General features: G+C 29.1%; 1 protein-coding gene across 2 annotated transcripts in view; it reads right to left on the minus strand.

Annotated features, from left to right (window-relative positions):
* Positions 1-3,062: 3,062 nt before the first annotated feature.
* Tnks (tankyrase) overlaps positions 3,063-20,058 on the minus strand; it is a 75,599-nt gene continuing 58,603 nt past the window's right edge. Inside the window, exons 16-20 of one of the 2 annotated variants that reach the window (XM_075366436.1) lie at positions 16,460-16,643; positions 12,817-12,925; positions 7,271-7,427; positions 4,753-4,814; positions 3,063-3,541 (exon numbers count right to left, since the gene is read on the minus strand). In XM_075366436.1, coding sequence (XP_075222551.1) covers positions 3,508-3,541; positions 4,753-4,814; positions 7,271-7,427; positions 12,817-12,925; positions 16,460-16,643 — 546 coding nt within the window. In that variant the 3' untranslated portion in view covers positions 3,063-3,507. Of the gene's footprint in view, positions 3,542-4,109; positions 4,815-7,270; positions 7,428-12,816; positions 12,926-16,459; positions 16,644-20,058 lie in introns of those variants that run through there. The other variant, XM_075366437.1, reaches the window with a different exon arrangement.

The following is a 20,058-nucleotide window of genomic DNA, read 5'->3' on the forward strand; positions in this document are numbered from 1 at the left end:
TCTACAAAAATCAAAAATTTTTATACACCAAGTGTAATATCTGCACTTTGAGTACCTTTGTACGCGTGCCCAGTTTCTATTTATTAAAGCTGATTCAATTATTCAGAGCCTTGTATCTTGCATTCATTCTGAAGTATTTGTTGCAACCACTGCACTTATGATTTATACATTCGGAATTGCTGCGTTTGTTAGCTTGTGGTTTTGTTTGTTTGTTTTATTTTCATTATCCTGAATGTTTTGTTGGTTGTTTAAAAAAAAGCACAGTATCCTCTTTCTTGAAAATTATAGTTTTCTATGACTTAGTTGATAATGATTTGTACACAATTATAATACATTTTAAATATAAGCAATTAATTATATAATAATTAATTGTATTTACTTAATAAGAAAACAAGTATTTTTAATTCCTAACTGAACTGCATGAATACGCAGCTGCATCATTTGTCATACAATTCAGATTTCCAGTAGAACGTCATAGCTAATGTCATTTCACATGATCCTTCAATGGTATTTGAGTACTAGTATTATAATTATGTTATGATAAAACTTAAGATGTTTATCAACAAATGTTAAACAATAACATTACCTTTAAGAGAGGTGGCTTCAATAAATCATGACAGAAATTATAGAACAGATGAATCATCTAATCCAATGTTTCCCAACCTTTCCTTTATAGCGGACTGGTAAAATATAGAAAAATATACAGGGACTGGCAGATCCTGAGCTTAGATTTTTTGACTAGCAAAAAAAAACTTAATCATATTTTTATTTTATTAGTAATTAAATTTACATATAAATAATATTAATTAATATAAATTCTATTAACAATAAAACAATATATAAATGAAAATCAGAAAATAAATAACAAAAATAAATGTAGGTTGTTTTATTTAAATATACCAACTACAAACAAATCATATTACAAGCTAATTGTAGATAATGAAAGTTAGTGAGAAATTTATTGATGCTCATTTTGCACAACTGTTTCAATGTGGGTTGTAAATTATTTAAACCTAATCGAAGAGATGCATTTATTGATAAAAGATTTCTTGTTTTGGTTTTAATAAGTGTCACAGCTGAGAATCCAGCTCTACACAAATATGTAGCTGCTAAGGGACGTAGCATTTTCAAAGTGACTTTGTTAAGTAAATTTGGATATTCATTTTTTATTGCAATCCAAAATTTAATTAAATTCATAGTTGAAAGTTTGTTTTTTAATGTTATGTCTAACTCAGTTAGACATAACTCAGTTCCAAGAGACGCTCTTGGTCTTTGTTACTTAAATTTGTATTATTGGAATTATTGTCAATATGGGTTACTTAATTCATCTCCTGCAAGTTTATGTTTGTAGGGAAATATTTTCCAAATCCATAATACAATGACTGTAAATGTTGACTTATTTACATTTAGGTTATCAACTATAAATTTCTTTTTTAAATGCATCGATTTTGTTAAATAAATTAAATGTAATTGTCATATTTCCCTGCAAACTTAAATTTAAGTTGTTTATGTAAGAAAATATGTCACTTAAATATTCCAGTTTTGTAATCAAATACATACTGGAATAACATTTTGATAACAGAGACTCTGTTTTTCTACTATAAGTATCTTCACTTCTATCCTTAATTTGAAAGGTCTGGTAAGCACTGTTCCTTGCAAGAGCAATCTTACTTCCACATGAAGTAAGACATGTTGGTGTTGTGCTCCTACCTTTTGACGAAGGATGGCAAATAATCGAGAGTTAAGTTCGGCTTTTCTTTACAAAATTAACAATTTTTGTCAATTCCAGGAGAACATCATTTAATTCAGGTGACATACTTCTGGCTGCTAAATGCTATGGCAATGTATTATGCAGCGTATTAGTACTATGACAGGAGAAGCGATTTCTTGAATCCTTTTTATTACTCCGCAATGTTTCCGAATAATATTTGGAATGATTTTATCAGGATGTCATAATTTTAAATGTCGTAACATTTTGGACGGTTTCATGATATCATTATTATTCTTAACTTCCTTACATATTATGCACATTGGACATAAATCATCTTCCATAAAATCCAGCCGAAGTATAAAACCATATTTCAAGTACTCATTATTGTAGCATCTTATGAAAGCAAGATTTATTTTTCTTTTTTGGTGGACATTCATTTTCTGTTTCACTCAATTTTTATGTATTTCCATTTCCCGTAGTAAAACTTTTAGTGTGAAAAAAATTATGCAAAGTTCCTTGTCTTTTTTTTTACTCATTTTAAGAGAAATAAAAATTTATGTTTTTGCAATAATTAAAAGTTAACCATTTCACTATAACACTTGTAGTCGAATGCATAAAGAATGTAATTGTAAATGAAGAAGTGTTTTCAATTTATTGAAAATACTACTACTCTAAATCATAAAACAAAGGTACCACCAAAGCCGCACTCTTTAGCGCAGCATTGTTGTGATATCTTCCGCTACTACACCTCATGCGTTGCAGGATAGTTTATTGTTGTGGATTGCAAAGAATACAATGTATTCAATAAATTAAATATGCACCAGCATTAGCCAATGTATAAATACAGAACATTATTAAATAATTATAACATATCAATTTTATACTACCGTTATATGAATTTTTTTAATGTTCATTTTTTTCTCATATTTTTAAAGTTAAAATTTTTTTGTGGGTCAATTTGTTCAGGGACCAGTAGCATTATCTCACGGATCGGTGGTCGAGAAACACTGATCTAATCCTTGAACAACAACAAAAATTTCTCTAAACATTCTTAAGACATGATCCCTTAAAAAATACAACAGGGGAACTATTCAGCCATCATTGATTACAGGCTAAAATTGAAAAAATAAATTAGTTTTTAAGATTATTAAGAATCTTTGACAATCATCATAATCCTAACCAGCTCTGAAGATAAACATATAAATCTACAACTGAGGAACTTATATGGTTACAGTAGTGAATTCATATATAAAAATAAATTGTTGGTTGCAACAAAAATTTAAGTCCATGATCCATGAAATAAATTTCAGCACAATATTGTGTATCAACAAAATAATTATTTGTTTATTTTACAACTTAAATTAAACATTACTCCAATATTAAATTATTTATTTTAACAAATAAATTTAATAATTTTTTATAATTAATTTTATTTTTCTTACATTTTCACATTATTTAAAGAGTTATAAGAATAGTATAATAATTTAGACTATTACTTAAAAGAAAAGTAAAGTAGTCCAACTACTTCAGTTGGATTATTTACAATACATCAAAAGAAATATAAAATTTAAAAAGATTCTGCACTGCAGCAAATGCAATGTCCCCTTTCCTAGACACATCTCATTTTAAAAGTTAGGGTGCACATTCAAATTGATGGTAGATTACAACTGCATAATCCCTTATCTTCATAAAAGTAAGCGATTATATATTCAGACAAATTCTCTAGGCTAGTAACAATCTCTCAATCCTATTCTTGCTATCCTCCATTTGCTTTCTTTGAGCTATCTCTTCATTTCTTATGGTTGATGCTGTCGTTTTACTTTGTTTTCACTGAGTGATAAAATATACAAAACAAATAATTAAAAAACTATTTTAAAAATTGCTGCACTTCAAATGGCTTACATAAAATTAAAAATTGACAGTACAGAATGATGCTGATGCAGATGAAAGATAGCATACAGATATAGTAACGACAAAATATCAAATTATCTGAATTGAAGTATTGACATCATTGGAAAAACTATTGATATTCTAGCTTCATTTATTCAAAGCTATTTTCAAAAAAAAATATTGATCACACATACATTTTACACAATTATACTTAGAAGAGGAAAATACATATATTTTGCTGGGATATACGTACATGCTTCTCCAAATTCTCAACAATACATTTTTTTCTTTCAACAGTATTGAAAAATTCATCTTAATTATATAAATCGTAAAAAAAGCCCCATGTCAAGCTAACAAGAAAATTTTTTTCAAAATAAAAATGAAAATATTCATTAAATTAGAGAATACTGTAACAAATTCATCAAAGATTGATAGATTGCGCTTGAAAGCAAGCTGTAATGTTCTAGAATGGCTAATCATGAAAAAGAAAAGCAAAAAATAAAGAAAAATTAAATAACAATAATTTAATTTAACCAAAAATATAATTTTTACAATATGGTCTTACATTTTAAAATAAATAAAAACAACATAATTATTTATATAATAAAAAATAAGACAGAATAATATCATTTGTAAAAGCTGCAAAATGTTACAATAATAAATAAAATACACAAAACAAATGTAAATAAAATTTATCCTAACCATCACACAAACATTAATACAACAGTAACAATTACGAGGGGAAAAAATCACAAACATGCTACAATCTTATACACTTAAATCACAATAACAATTATAGAAATAATATTAATACTAATAGTACATATACAACCTTTGTTTATTATTAATTTGTTATATATATATTTTTTTTTTATATATATAAAACACATACTATCTATGTACATAATATAATAATTCATTTATTATAAATTATCCATCACCTTAATGTATACATCATCACGAACTGACAGCATTGAAACATGGTTATTTATCATTATTATCACATTTTTTGTTAATTTATCATCTGTGTGTATAAATTTATACCATACAGGTACACAGACTACATACCACATAGAAATTCATTAGTTTAATATCTTATGTTTTAATCATTTAATTTTATGGAATGTAATAGCTACTATTCCCTGGTTCACCTTATATCCGATCCATCTTCTGTTTTAACTATCTGATATGTAATTAAATATTCTGGATAAGCCTGTCAGAAAAAATAAATAAAAGTTACAATATTAAATATAAGGCTAAGTCAAAAATTAAAGTAAAATTTTTTTAAAATGTTTATTTTTATTTGCCCTTTCATTTATGAAATATGGTTATTTTTCAAATATAACCCTTCCTACTTCTATGACAGTTAGTGCAGATTTTAATAAGCTTCTAAATTTCTTCCTGGAGGAAACATTTCAATCTTATGTGTTGTCAACTGCCCACTGCTTCCATGACTTCATCAGAAAAAATTAATTCTCACTCAGTTCTTTCCTATTGGGCTAAAAAGATGAAAATCACTTTAAGCCAGGTAAAGATTTTGTTGGCTTCATAAAGTTGAGCTTATCCAAAGCAAAATCTCATATTTTTAAAAGTTTATTAAAACTTTGGGACTTGATTTTTGCCTTCAGTGACTGCAGTAGCTCACAGTAGTTTTCATTATTCACCATGTTATCCTTTACAACAGACAGAAGTCCAACCTTTTTTAAAGCAATAATCAATTTGTAAACATTGATTATAATCACACAACTTTTTCCATATTGCTTTATTTTACAAATATTAGTTTCACCGCTTCTGATATGAGAAAATAAGATTACATTTATCTTTTTTGGTCCATTCAGACAAAGGAGCACTCATTTTAAAATTAACTGAAATAAAGCCACAAACAGCTAACAAAAACCAAATTTATAGTAGAACAGTAGTGTGGCAAGATGTGTGATTAGAAATGAAATAAAAAAATTCCCTTTACTTTTTGATGTATCCCTGAATAATGAAAAACTTTCAAATATTTTTGTTTTTTACATTTTCTCCTTTCAGTTTACATGCAAGTGCAACAAATAATGTGATATGCATAAAAGCTTCATGTCTCTACTGTATATAGAGATGTTAAAACTGTGTCTCCATTGTTTTTCATATATTCTGGAAATGGTGAAATTGAAAAGAAAAGAAATTTCACCATATTCTGTTGCTTTAATTTCTTGGGATGAACAATAAGTTAGTAAATAGTTTTTTGATAACTTTGAGAAACATATTATATTCTTTTGTGTTGCCTTTGAATAGGAGTACATTGCCATCAATGTAATGTCACCAGAATATAATATTTTATATTTACAGTTTTCACTGCCTAGTATATGTATATTTTAAGATTGTTCTTAAAAACATTTCAGCTGATGATGAACCTGGAAACAGGACACCCACTGATAGGCCTAGTAGGCCTTACAATAATAATTGTTGCAAGTGAAATAATTGTAATTGATTAAAGTTAAGTTAAACAAGTTAAGCTAAATTATGTACAGTTATGTGGAGTATATCCTTAATTTCAGTTAAGTTATTTTGCAGTTTTTTATTATGTTGACTCTTGCAAGTAATACACATACGTTAACAATCTGTCCATATGTCTAAATAATTTATGTGCTATTAATAGGGGATCTAACTGGTGTCTTGTTTGTAGATTGGTGAAGCAACACCAGCTTAAACAAATACACCTTATTGAATCAACACTGAAGACGCTACTCAAAATTAATTTTTCAGTTTCAATCCTCACCTTTCTCAAACATGAGCCTATTCATTCTAGCAGCTGAAATTAGTTGAGCAGTAAAGGGGTAAAGTAGTGGTGAAGTTGTATATATAGTAATAGAAATGCACGGCATGCATTTTATCAATCAATGCAATGCATTATCTCAGCAACTATTCACTATGCTTTTTTGAGGCATTTTTCACCTATTTCAACACATTTTAACAACATAGTGTAAATCAACAGTCTGTAGTAAATTTTATTTAGTTTCCAAACCTTTTTTAAAAATGCCAATCAGACCATTTCTGGAGAAAATGCACACTATCCAAGGCAGATAAATAATAGTGCATACAAAATACAAAATGCAATTGTGCAAAAACTTTATCCAATAATACCCAGATTTTGCACATGCAATATTTATATCATTGACTACAATTTCACAAAAAGCTACTGCTATCGCTTTGAAATTGACTGAGCTATGAATTTTTGAAAAAAAAGTACCTTTTGTAAGGATTTTTTTTTCCCTCGGTAAAAAATGGACCAATCAAGGACATTCAAGGGCTCATTTTAAAGGCGTTTTAATTGTCTACTTCTCTTGTTGAAGTACTCTGACTGCTTCATTACTTTTCAATTTAAAAGAAATAACTAAAAAATATAAAACTTTTTGTCATTAAACTTTGTTTAAATAACAATAATAATAATAAAAAATTAGAGTGAGAAACATACATGTTGATCTACAAACCATCTTATACACTGTTGTACAACTGGTTTCCTGTGATCTTTTAATTCACTTCAAACCCTCTATGTAATAGTCTATATATGCAGCCTCACTATTTAAGAGCCAGTTATTTTCAATCTAAACTTTTCAGAATCAAATTTTATGAAATTATTAAAAAAATGTTCATTAAATTGCAACATAAAAAAATATACAAACTTACCTGTTCCCCTCTGTATACAACATATTCTGGAAAATTAAGACCGCCAGAACTAGGTCTGCCCATTACAGAATGGTGACCAGGTGGTGCATGAGCCATTTTCATAGCATTAAATTGAAGAAATGATTTGCCTAATGTTACTCGACATAGTAATAAATGTCTGTAAAAAATTAAAAGAATAAAAATATAAATAGAAAAAATTAGGTAAAATTTACATTACATGCTACTTTCATGATAACTTTTAAAGTTATTATATGCTTTTAATAAAGTTAACGCAACACTTAATCTTTTCATTTTTACCATAAATTTTTTAAACGTAATTTTGTGTTGAAATAATGTTTACTACTTCTGTAATGTTTTCTTCATATAAATAATATAATTTCACATTATCAATGAAATAAATAATTACAAAACAAAATTACACAGAACCTGACAGCCTTTCTAACGGGTCAATTATTTTTGGCATCCGAGTAGAACTTCTCACACAAATAGAACAAATATACAAGGTCTGTAAATAAAATAATGTGAGACTGGTTCAGAAAAACTTTCTATTTACAATCAAACTATACATGGACTCTATCACCTTTGAAACAGTTCCCTTAGGAAGAGACGCAACATTTCAAACGGTTTTTCCACTCTTCATAGTAGTGATGGAACTCAGAAACTGGAATATCCTTCAGATGGTCGGTTACATTTTTTAAAAATATTTTCTACTGTTCTAAAATTGTGTCCTCCTTTGAAGTTTTTTTTTTAAAGTTAAGAACAGGAAAAAGTTGCAGGGACTCAAGTCAGGTGAATAAGGTGGTTGAGGAACTACAGGAATGTTTTTCTTTGCCAAAAACTCATTAACTGAGAGTGCAGTGTGACAAGGTGCATTGTCATGATGCAGCATCCAAATGTCTTTGATGGCTGGTTTCACACGGGCAACTCTTTACAGTAGTCTTACAGGAATTTCTCTGTAAACATATTGACTTACAGTCTGTGCTGTATGCAAAAAACTCCTTATGGACAATGCCATTACTACTGAAGAAAGAAATTAGCATGGTTTTTATTTGCTCATTTTTGCTTTTTTTGGGACGTGGTGAGTTTGAAGTGTGCCACTCCTTGCTCTGGAGTTTTGTTTCTGGGTTGTACTTAAATATCCAAGATCCACCTAGATCCATCCAGTAATAATGATTTTTTAGAAAATCAGGATCAGTTTCAATTTGCCCTAGAAGATCGCAGCACACTTCTACTCTGTTGTTTTTCTGTTCAACAGTGAGGTTTTTTGGGACCAATTTTGCACTAACTTTCAAATTCAATTGTTCTGCAATCATTCTGACACTTAATCGTCAGTCATACTGTATAACGTAAACAATTGGATGCTAATAATTATTAATAAAGCAATATATTTCAATTTAAAAAAATTAAACAAAAAAGAAATGAAGTAGCATTTGAACCAATGTTCCTTCCCCTTGTAAGATCCAAATATTTCATTAATTAAAATTTTATTTGGTTATAACACTGCAACCAATGAAAATAAGTACCACTTATGATATATCGTTGAAAAGCTCTCAATGAGGGCTTATTACTGCAGTTAAGAAAAAGTCCAAAATCCAAATCTTTTGGATTTTGGGCACTTTTGATCCAGTCGATTGCAATCAAAAGAGGAGGTGCACAACTAGATGTTACAACAGTCCTATATCCAAAATTTCAACATTCTACGACTAATCATTTTTGAGTTATATGAGATACATACATGCATATGTACATATGTATGTATGTACAGATGTCACACCAAAACTAGTCAAAATGAATTCAGAGATGGTCAAAATGAATACTTCCATTGAAATCTGAAATTTTTCACGATTACAAAGTACAAGGAAGTAAAAAACAAACATACACAAAAATATACTGGGACAGATATATTGATGACAACGAATCAAACAACACAATATATTCCGAAGTACTAAAAACGTAATAAAACATACTATAAATTAAACTTTACAACTGAATACAAACAGAATAGAATAATGAATTTTCTTGCCCTAATTATGCTAAGTTTATAATTGCATTCACAGAAAGCACTGATTGACACTTATTCACAATACCTCAAATTATCCAACCTAATGTAATCCTCAGTGCTTAAAAATGTGATCCAGTCTATAAAAACTCCTATGTAACCTGAAGATCACATAAAAGCATAAAAATGGAATAAGTAGAATATACAAATGGAAATCAATAAAAACTTATTTATTCAATTCTACAGAAAAAATGTAAAAATAAGTAAACCAAAAAAATATATCACATTAAAATTTTGGCCGAGCTTATAGTTGACAACAAAAAAATAGATCAAAATAATATATACCCAACACAAAACAAATTATCACACAAAAAATAATTAATTAACCAGATAGAACATCTGCAAGGATTAGTGGTAGACTTCAATTTTTTTTTATATCGAAAACAGAGTTCAGGTAAGAAGAAATTAATTCAGTCTTAATTAAGCTAGGAATAAAAACTAAGAAATAAATTAAGAAATTTTTTTTAATTTGTATAAAATAAAGAATAAGTTACAGGATAACACGATTTCAGGCAGTCAGATGAGGGATGATTCTTTGCAGAAACCTGCACATTTAGTAGTAAATTATTGAAGCACATAAAAAATGTAAAATTGGTCTTTTGAGTGGCATCTTTTAATACCACTTAAGCAGAAGAACAGCTTAAAGGTTCACTTTCATACAAATCTCCTTCTCAATGGAACTCGACGGAGTTCCACTGAGAAATCCTACATAAACACACTTATTCGTAAATGGAAATTAACTAAATTTGTTTATAATGTGAATTTTACAGTGATTTATATATACAAAAATATTATACATTTACATTGCAATTAAACATTATTATACAAGGGTGGGCTGAGACATTTCCAGCCTGACACAGATTGGGCCAGCAGGTCTAATTTCTTACTGGCATTATATAGTACAATCCTTCTCACTAGCTAGCTTGTATACTAAATTTCAGGTTAGCAGCTTTGTTAGTCTAAGTTTGACAGCCTAATAAAAAATACATCTGTTATTTTACATAATATTATACTAGGTAATATTTTACATAATTATTTAGGCATGGAGGAGCTCCAGTGAGTGAGGTGGGTGCTGCGTTTGCTGATGCTCAAGCAACAGTTGCAACGGAAAACCGTTTTAAGTGAGAATTTGGCGCTGTACAAAGGAAACCCCAGAGAATATTTGCATCAATTAATTACTGTGGATGAGACTTGGGGTCCACCGACACACTGCTGAAAGTAAAAAACAATCAAAACAATGGACAGGACCAAGTGAACCAACCCCAAAGAAGACAAAAACAATTAAGTCAGCCAATAAGCTTACTACAACTGTTTTCTGAGACCCAAAAGGGATTACCTTTATTTATTATCTTGAAAAAGATAAAACAATCAATGGTAAGTACTACACACTTATTGCAATGTTTAAGCGTTAAGGTAAAAAGAAAATGACCACATCTTTCACCATGACAATGCACCAGCACATTTGTCAATTGTTGCTAAACAACAACAAACTGAGGTTCCAATTGCTTTCCCAACTGCCTTATTTGCCAGATTAATCACCTAGTTCTACTATCACCTACTTTCTAACCTTAAAAAATAGCTTGGTGGATAACAATTTGAAAGCAATGAGAGGAAGTCACTGATGTTGTAAATGGGTATTTTGAGGAGCTTGACGAATCGCATTATAAATTGGAATAACTGCATTAGAACACGATTATGAAAAGTGTATTAGTCTTTATGGAGATTATGCTAAAAAATAAAATAAAAAAAAAGTGTTGATTTTTTTGTCAGGCCGGAAGCTCACCCTCATATACTAAGTTATTAAAATAAACAGAAATTATAAAACTAGTGTCAGAGCATTTTTAAAGTTGGGTGCTTAACAAAAATCTGGGTATCTTCTTTTTGTTATTTTTACAACAGATGTAATATTGTTTATAAAACTTAACTCACAGATGCAATTGTTCATAGACTTTATTTATGATGGTAATTATAATACGATAGCAACTGAAATATGCCAACTACTACAAATAAAGAGAGCAGATAAGAAAAACTAATAAACACTTCCACCAATCCACATCAAAGATAAAGATTGACCTCTTACATTTAAGATCTTATAATTTTTTCTTATTTTGGAAGGATAAATTTTAAATACTGAAATATCCTTAATAAAATATAATTCAATGACAGTAATAAAACTATATATAATCATAAGATGTTTTAGATTATTATACGTTCAGTTTTCTTTTCTTTTTTTTAATTCATGAACACATTCCCAAAAATATTTTAGAACTTCATAATTAATTCTAAAACTTTTTTTTTCCAATAAGCAGCATTTATTTACTATGGAATGTAATGATAAAGAAAAATACCATTAAAACTTGACTATGTATAGTAAAAATGTGAATAATCATTACTGACTTACTTATTTACCAGTTAAATAGACTATAATAATATTTTGCTCATTTATTTTGTGAGTGTGAATATGAGGAACTACTTAAGTTTATAAATCTTATACAAGGTCTTAATTCTAAATATCTAAAGAAAGGTTTTTACTACCAGTCCACACATCCATAAAATTCAAAACTTCCCAAAATATTATTTTCTATTTTGTACAGTTACATTTTTCTCAAACAATTAGTAAAACCAATAATAAAAATGTCTTTTTAAAAGTATTATACCCTTATTAATAACCTGTATTTTGGATAACAAGTGATAACTTTTAAGAAAATTATCTAATAGAATACATAACTATAACAAAAATGAAATTTAATTATTGACATATAGAAATAGGAGCAATAAACTAAGTAATAAGTAATATCAATTGAGAGCAACACTAAAACAAATGTCCACTAACGTCCATAATTTCAGTTCTCCTTTTTCTGTTTTCAAAAATTCCACTGACAATATATTCACAAACTCAAAAGGATGAAAAACAAACTCAAAATATGCAAATATTGTGATTGTAAGATTATAAACAAATAAGTACCTCCCTAATCGGCACACCCTACCCCTACCCCTAAACATGCTACTGAAGTTAAAAGATTAAGTAGTTAATTCAAACCTAAGTCAACTTAAGTCAAACCTAATTTCAGTTTTGGAAAATAACAGGCAATTAAATTAAATTACTTTCAATGGTGTTTATTTCTAGGAAATGTTCACCCAGCATCATATAACTTCTATTTTTAGCTGCACTTAATTCTTAAATAACATCTAGAGAAAAACTTTATTTTCAATTTAAAATGAACAATAAATTTATACTGCCTAGTAATAAAATATGCTAGTAATCACTTAATAGGCTACAAACTGTATATGTGACAAACTGCTAACAATAACTGCAGCCAATACACACTTTCCTAGTTTAAATTACTATATATGGAAAACATGAGTAATGAAGCTAAATTAAAGAATTTATAACACTTGTAAAAAATTAAAAAACCACTATTGTAAAAGCACACAGTAAATTATAAGCTTGAACAACCAATGAACAATAAAAATTTATTTGAGTTACCTGTGGCATACATAGCATGATCTATCTTTGTGTAACGTACAACCAGTCCCACCTCCAATTCCATAAACATACTGATTACTTTTGGAAGAGTGCTCAGCAAAGTAGATTCCTAAATAAAAAAGTTAGTTAATTTAACACGTATAAAATTAAAATTTTTAAATAACTCAACATTAAAAAAAAATTAAACATTATAATAGTTTATAACATTTATGGTTCACAATCTTCAGGGAAACATAACAAATAATTATGTAACAGAACCAAGTCAATAGCTGCAATAGGTAATGAGAAAATCATGAACATACACCAAACTGGTGAAACACGTAGCCCCTCTTTTTTCGCATTAAGGAATATACTACAAGTTCAATATTACAAAGAAATTTTATAAGAATCCAAAAATCCCCAAACTACATAAGAATTTCAGCATTAAATAACAAACTAATAATGCAAAATATGATATAAATTTCTTACAAGCAAATAATTTTACTAAAATTGCACTTAACAAAAATCTTCTGAAATTTAAAAATATGTAAACTGAATTTAATGAAACTTTATTGCATAAAAATATACTAAATAGATTTCAAAAACATTTAAACTTTCAAAATTATAATTCATACATCATAAGCTGTAACAGTTAAATTGCATTACTCCAGTTGACCAAAAATAAGCAATTGTTCAACCACCTAATTTTCAGTTTTTATTCAAACGATATTTTTTTTTTCCTGTTTAGCCTCCGGTAACTACCGTTTAGATAATTCTTCAGAGGATGAATGAAGATGATATGTATGAGTGTAAATGAAGTGTAGTCTTGTACATTCTCAGTTCGACCATTCCTGAGATGTGTGGTTAATTGAAACCCAACCACCAAAGAACACCGGTATCCACGATCTAGTATTCAAATCCATGTAAAAATAACTGGCTTCACTAGGACTTGAACGCTGTAACTCTTGACTTTCCAAATCAGCTGATTTGGGAAGACGCGTTAACCACTAGACCAACCCGATGGGTTTATTCAAGCGATATTAGATAATTTGAAGTTCACTGTACTGATACTGTGGGAAGTTTCAACTACTAAGATGCATATGAAATACCTCAAATTTAATAATCATCATACAATTAACTCCCAATACAAAATCAGTTATGCCATCCAATCTACTGGTTATTAACAGATTTCAAAGCTGAAGGAAGAGATTATACAAACTCATCTTTGTCTTACTACTGCCCAGAACAGAAGAAAACTTTCTAATTATAATGTTTATGGTAAGGCCAATCAAAATAAATATTATGCTGCTCTCCTATCCTCAATACTTTCCGTTAATTTTTCTTATATGTTAACTTTTCATATTGCTAATAAAACAAAGTTTTTTTTACCTATTATTTAACAGACATCAAAATAATTTTACTAGAACCTAATGACAAATTTAAGTACTTATTTTGAGATGTTATATGACAGATTCTTTAACTTTTTATTTGTCTATAATTATGCTGATTAATAGTAAATTGGTTTGTAATGATTGTAGTAATCTACATTTATCTAAGATAATTCAGTTTCTTCTTTTCTACAGAAAAATATTCAGAAGATAATTTGAAACTATTAAAAGATAAAAATATCACTTAATTCTAAAGAGAACATTTTAAAGATGGGTTTTAATGTAAAGTAGGATATTTTAATCCTTTCTGTATGATCATAATAACTAACCTTCAAGTCTTAAAAAGTATTGCAATGCATTCAGAAAGTTGCTGTGCACTGGAATTATGGAAGTATAATGATGAAACTTTCTTAATTCTACTTTGTATTTTTATTTCATTATTTTATAGAAATGGCTATTACAATAACTGGAATAGTTACAAACAGTGTTGAAAATGACCTCCAACATCAATACCACACTGCACACGTTTCAATTTGTTTTCAAACACCTTAACCAGCTGATGAACTGGAATGTCTCATACATATGTCGTTATTGTGGTTTTTAGATCATCAATCATATGGTCTTTGCGATACACTGCTTATTTTGCTACCTCCATAGAAAGTAATCTGAGGAAAAGAAATCGGACAATTGTGGAGGATGGATTATTTTGAGGAATTTGACAAAATCCCTCAAAATAATTCATTCACAACAGACTTTTCGTAAAAAGTCAGTGACCTGTTAGCTGTGTGCACTGTGACGCCATCAGTTCAGCTTTTTCTTACAGCTTTATGTGCAGTAGCAAGTCTGATCTCTTGCTGCTGTGCTAACTTACGTATTGACTTTGATGGACTTTCACCCATAGCATCCAACATGTCAAACAGCTTCTGGTAGTTTACGGGATCTTCCACTTCAATTAGTGTCTTTAACATAGCCTGTTGCCCAAAATTCTTTGATAAGAGTTCACAAAAATCACTAAATCAGTACACTTGTCACCTTCACTAAAGACATGTTTAACAACAAAAATGCATACCTCTCCAAAAGAATCATTATGTTTCTCACAACTATTGATACCGATAAACAAAATAACACAACGAAATAGAGCATGTTCAATCACAACTCAACAACTGGTGTGGTTTATTAATGAGCAGTGCTGAACAATCCCACACGGCAAACAACCTAATGCTGAAAGAATAGAATGCACTACATAATTCTAAAGCATACTGCACAGCAACCTTCTAAACGCACTAAATACCTTACAAGAAATGAATTGTTAGGTAAGGGACATTAACTTTTCTTTCAAATGCATTATAAATAAAAGGAGATTAGCAGCAATTATTAAACTGGGTAAAAAAGTGATTTTGAATATTTGAAGTAATTATAATAAAAGGGTTCTAAATAAGTAAGAATAACTATAACTATTACTTTTAATAAAATTATATCAGCAAATAATATCAATTTGGAGTTGTATGATTATTTACTTTAACTGCAGACTTCAAACACTAATTACAAATTATGATGGCAATGGTTGTTACACTTCCAAGGACATGAAAATATATAAATTATTCTTTTTTTCAATTGAAAAAAAAAATTAAAAATGTAATTACTTCATATCTTATATTTTTAAAAAAGTTTTACATTAAAAAATTTGTAATGTTTTTCACAATCTGTTATCAAATTAAAAAAAAAAATCTTTTTAGTTGGTTGGTGATCAAATCTCCTCTGTCCTAAATCTCATTTTTTAAACATATTTTCTGATATTTATAAGAATTAAAGACCACCTTAATAAATTTTTTTTATCTTTGCAAATTTGTATGTGTGTGCGTGCATGCACACACACACACGCACATTTATTTCACAAAACAATACCATGTGACAGATTAATGACACAAGTGTTGATATATGGAAAGATTAAATGAAATTCATATACAGATAATATATAACCATTACAAATTAATATATATTTATGTACAAACAAATGTCCACATTTATATATTAAATTATCCACTTGTATACTACTATCAATTTTATATGAATGCCCATTACATGGATTAACAATAAAATAACTCACAACAAAAGTAACAAATAAAAATAAAAAAATGGTTAGAAAATATTTTTTGGGATGGTAATTTTCACTCAAAATTACAATCTTTCATGTAATTCACAAAAGTAAAAACTTGGAAACTAGAAAGAACTGAACGTGGAATAACTAGAACTTTATCAGAATATCAATTATTCACCTGCACCAAACATCCCGCCGATATAAGCATGTCTTTCATCAAAACCTTTCTGTACAATGGCATTAATAAATGGTGAACCGTGGAATAACATTCTTTCATTAGGAGCATTTCCATTTTCTTCAGCAACTTCCATTCTTCTATGACTATAACGTTCCCATAATTTGCGATTCTGTACCTTCTGTATCTAAAAGATAATAAATTATAAATAAAATTAGTACATTTACCAAGAAATTATAGTAAAATGAACAACTTGCATCATCTTCTTTAAGAATATGCATGTTGAACATAATAAAAGCAACAATAATATTGTATTAAAACAACAGTATACACAACCAATCAATTAAAATTGATTTCCTAGATTAATTACAGTAAAAGCTCCTTTTTGTAGCATAAAGATACCTGACATTTTAATATCTGAAACTAATAATTTTGATTTTTCTCTAAGTATCTCATGCCAATATTTAAAGAAACAAAACACACCACTTTCTGAATCTTTTTTCCTATTTAATATTTTCCTTCTTTCAGAACCCTTATTCCTAAAAAAAAACCTATGAATCATCAAGAGAATGGGGTGAAAATAAAAAGAAAGCAATACAATACTCAATGAAAATAGTATGCTTGATGACTCCAATGAATGTGCTTATACATAATTATCTAGCAAAAGTGGTACTTACGTATTAACGCCACCGCAGCTACAGCTTTATTTAAAAACAAAGTAGTCAATCGGATTTCGGTGGAAAATGAACAGTCTCTTTATTAATTTTAATAAATGATTATTTATATTTATTTATTTTATAAATATAATTTAACCAAACTTAACCTACGCTCGCTAACCTTGACAATCAACAATGTAATTTTTTGAGTATTTATTTAATAAATTCAGTAATTATTGCAATTATTTATTATTTAAATAATCAAAACACTCCTGTTTATTAATTTATTAAAATTAATAAAGACTGTTTTGAATCTATGTTAAACTCTATATTGGCCCATTTTCCACCGAAATCCGATTGACTACTTTGTTTTTAAATAAAGCTGTAGCTGCGGTGGCGTTAATACTTAAGTACCGTAAAAATTTATATTTCAAATTAAATGAGTAATATTTCCTAAAATTACGTTGAAGAATGGATTAATATATCTTCACAGATTGACGTGCCTCATATAATAGCAGAAGATTTAATCAGTGCAATCCTAGAAGAGCCATAAAGTTATGGGAGTGAATCATTGTGATGATGAAATAATTTAAAAGAAAGTTTCTTGGGCTAAGGGCTGCAGATGAGTATGCAACAATATAGAAATCTGTTGAAAGTCTGATCACAACATTTTGTAGTTGAACATGCTTCATTCAATCTACCTTCAGAAGTGATAATCATTGATCAGACGGGTAACTGAAATGGTTTAAAAATCCACGCTTGAAAAAGCCATGTGAAATTTCTTTCATGCACATAAATTAACATCTCAAATTGGAAACATTTTAATGAGATCTATTTAAATGAAATTTTACATGTACAATAAATGGACTTTTAAGTGCTAACAAACAGAGATTTTCAAGAGTGCAAATAAAATAAAAAGTTAATAAATGATTCTGAATGGTAATTTTTACAATTCCATTTTTAAAATTATTTTGCAATATTGTATATAAAAGTAAAATGTTTACACTTCAATTTACTAAAACTAATTTTATCAGACATTTACTCACCTTTTCAATGTAAGTGCACAATTAATAAATCTCCTACATAAATTCCACCACATTTTCAATAATAAGACTGGTAAGTAGTGTACACACTTTAATACTGAAAAAATTTCTAAATGCTGCATCCAACAATGTCAGCTATTAGAGTTTTTAAGATACTATAAAATAATGAAATTAAAAATTATCAGAAATGCTAGAAATATTCCAGCAAATATAAAATATTTTACAGTCTACATCCAAAATCCAACCTAATCCTTGGGCAAGCCTCAGCGTAGGGGCAGGTCACAGGTGGCAGATAGTGAAAGGCCCTAAGATATTAGGGTTAGCTGTGAATAAGGTTTTACCAAATAAGCAGTCCCAAACCAAGGTAGCAGCATTATCCGCCTCAATCCGCAGCAAGGGTTAGCTTTGCGATGGGGTTGCTCCTTTTTAAATTCCTCGTAATATTTTGACAGCACTGTGACATGGCATGTAAGAGCCACCATTAAATAAGCTTTGCTGATGAAAAAATGGTCAACAATCTTAACAATGGAAGAAATTATTCCCAACGATGTTTTAGGGTGGAGGAACCAAAGTTTATAGATGACAAATGGTCAACAGTCTAAAAGGCATATATAGAGTAGTTTCCATTCGGTGGAGAGAGAGGAAGAACATAACAAGTTGTTCTCTGAATGAAACCCAGGGCATGTTCAGATGCACCAAGATGACAGCCCAATTACTGGACTAACTGAGCCAGTAACTTGTATTTCAGGGAATCTCAAATACTAAAAACCACCCAAAAGAAGAAACGCAAACTGAGGATTTGTGTCAAAATGGAAATGAAAATTTTAAGACTTTGGGATGTTGGAAAAACTACAAATTTGTGCTTGGAATGTACAATCTCTGCGTACTAAGGAGGAAGAACTAATACATGTTATGAAAGAAAAGCAGGGGTTGATGTGAATAAAAATCAGTAATTATTTTTCTGGCTGTTTTTAAGAAATTCATTATGAATGTGAGAATAAAATATTAGAATTTGGTATACTTTTATCTTATCAGTTATTTCTTTTCCTTATAAGTAATTGCTGATAACTACACACAAATACTGATCCTGCATAAGTAATTTCTTAAAAGGGTGTAAATAAAAGGGACAAAATACTTATTCTTATAAGAAATTACTTATTGATTTTTAAGGTACCTCCAGTCCAACCATATGATCAGTTATGGCTGCATTTATGTTTGTGATAAAAAAAATTACAAAAAGAGATAGTATATCAGTCCAAGTCGCTGCAAAGAGCTACTCCGTTTTGAAGAATAATCAATTAATCGTTTACGTGGCATTTTCCTACCAGAAAAAGTAAACAAGAAAAGGGGAGGAGCATTATCATCGAAGCAGAAAATGTAAATATTTCTTCGATATCTAGAAGACTCAGGCTTTAAGACTGGAGTGGGAGAAGATTTTGGTGTTCACCAGACGACAGTAAATAAAACATTTGATTATGTTTTGGACAAAAATGTCAAAAGCAAATGATTGGATTCATTTCCCGAAGAATGCGCAGGAGTTTAATGAAGGCAAATTTATATAGAGTTTGAGGTTCAAAATTCCATGTGTGCTAGATGCTGTAGATTGCTCCCATATTGAAATTGAAAAACCAGCGCAGTTTGGTGACGGTTATATCAATCACAAGGGTTATGAAAGTGATAATGTGCAGGTACATGAGAAGGTAACCAGTGTTAATGCTTTATGGCCAGGCAGCACTCACGATAGTCATATTTGGAAACGCAGTAAAACACCGGAGGAAATGACAAAATTTAATGGGGCTGCTTGTCTTTTGGGAGATAGTGATTATGCTACTGCGCCATAGCTCCTTATGCCATTTAAAAATCTTAATGAAAAAACTTTCAATAAACTAAGCAGAGAAAGAGA

Source organism: Lycorma delicatula, chromosome 5 (genome assembly GCF_047948215.1).
Source record: "Lycorma delicatula isolate Av1 chromosome 5, ASM4794821v1, whole genome shotgun sequence".
Classification (NCBI taxonomy): Eukaryota; Metazoa; Arthropoda; class Insecta; order Hemiptera; family Fulgoridae; genus Lycorma; species Lycorma delicatula.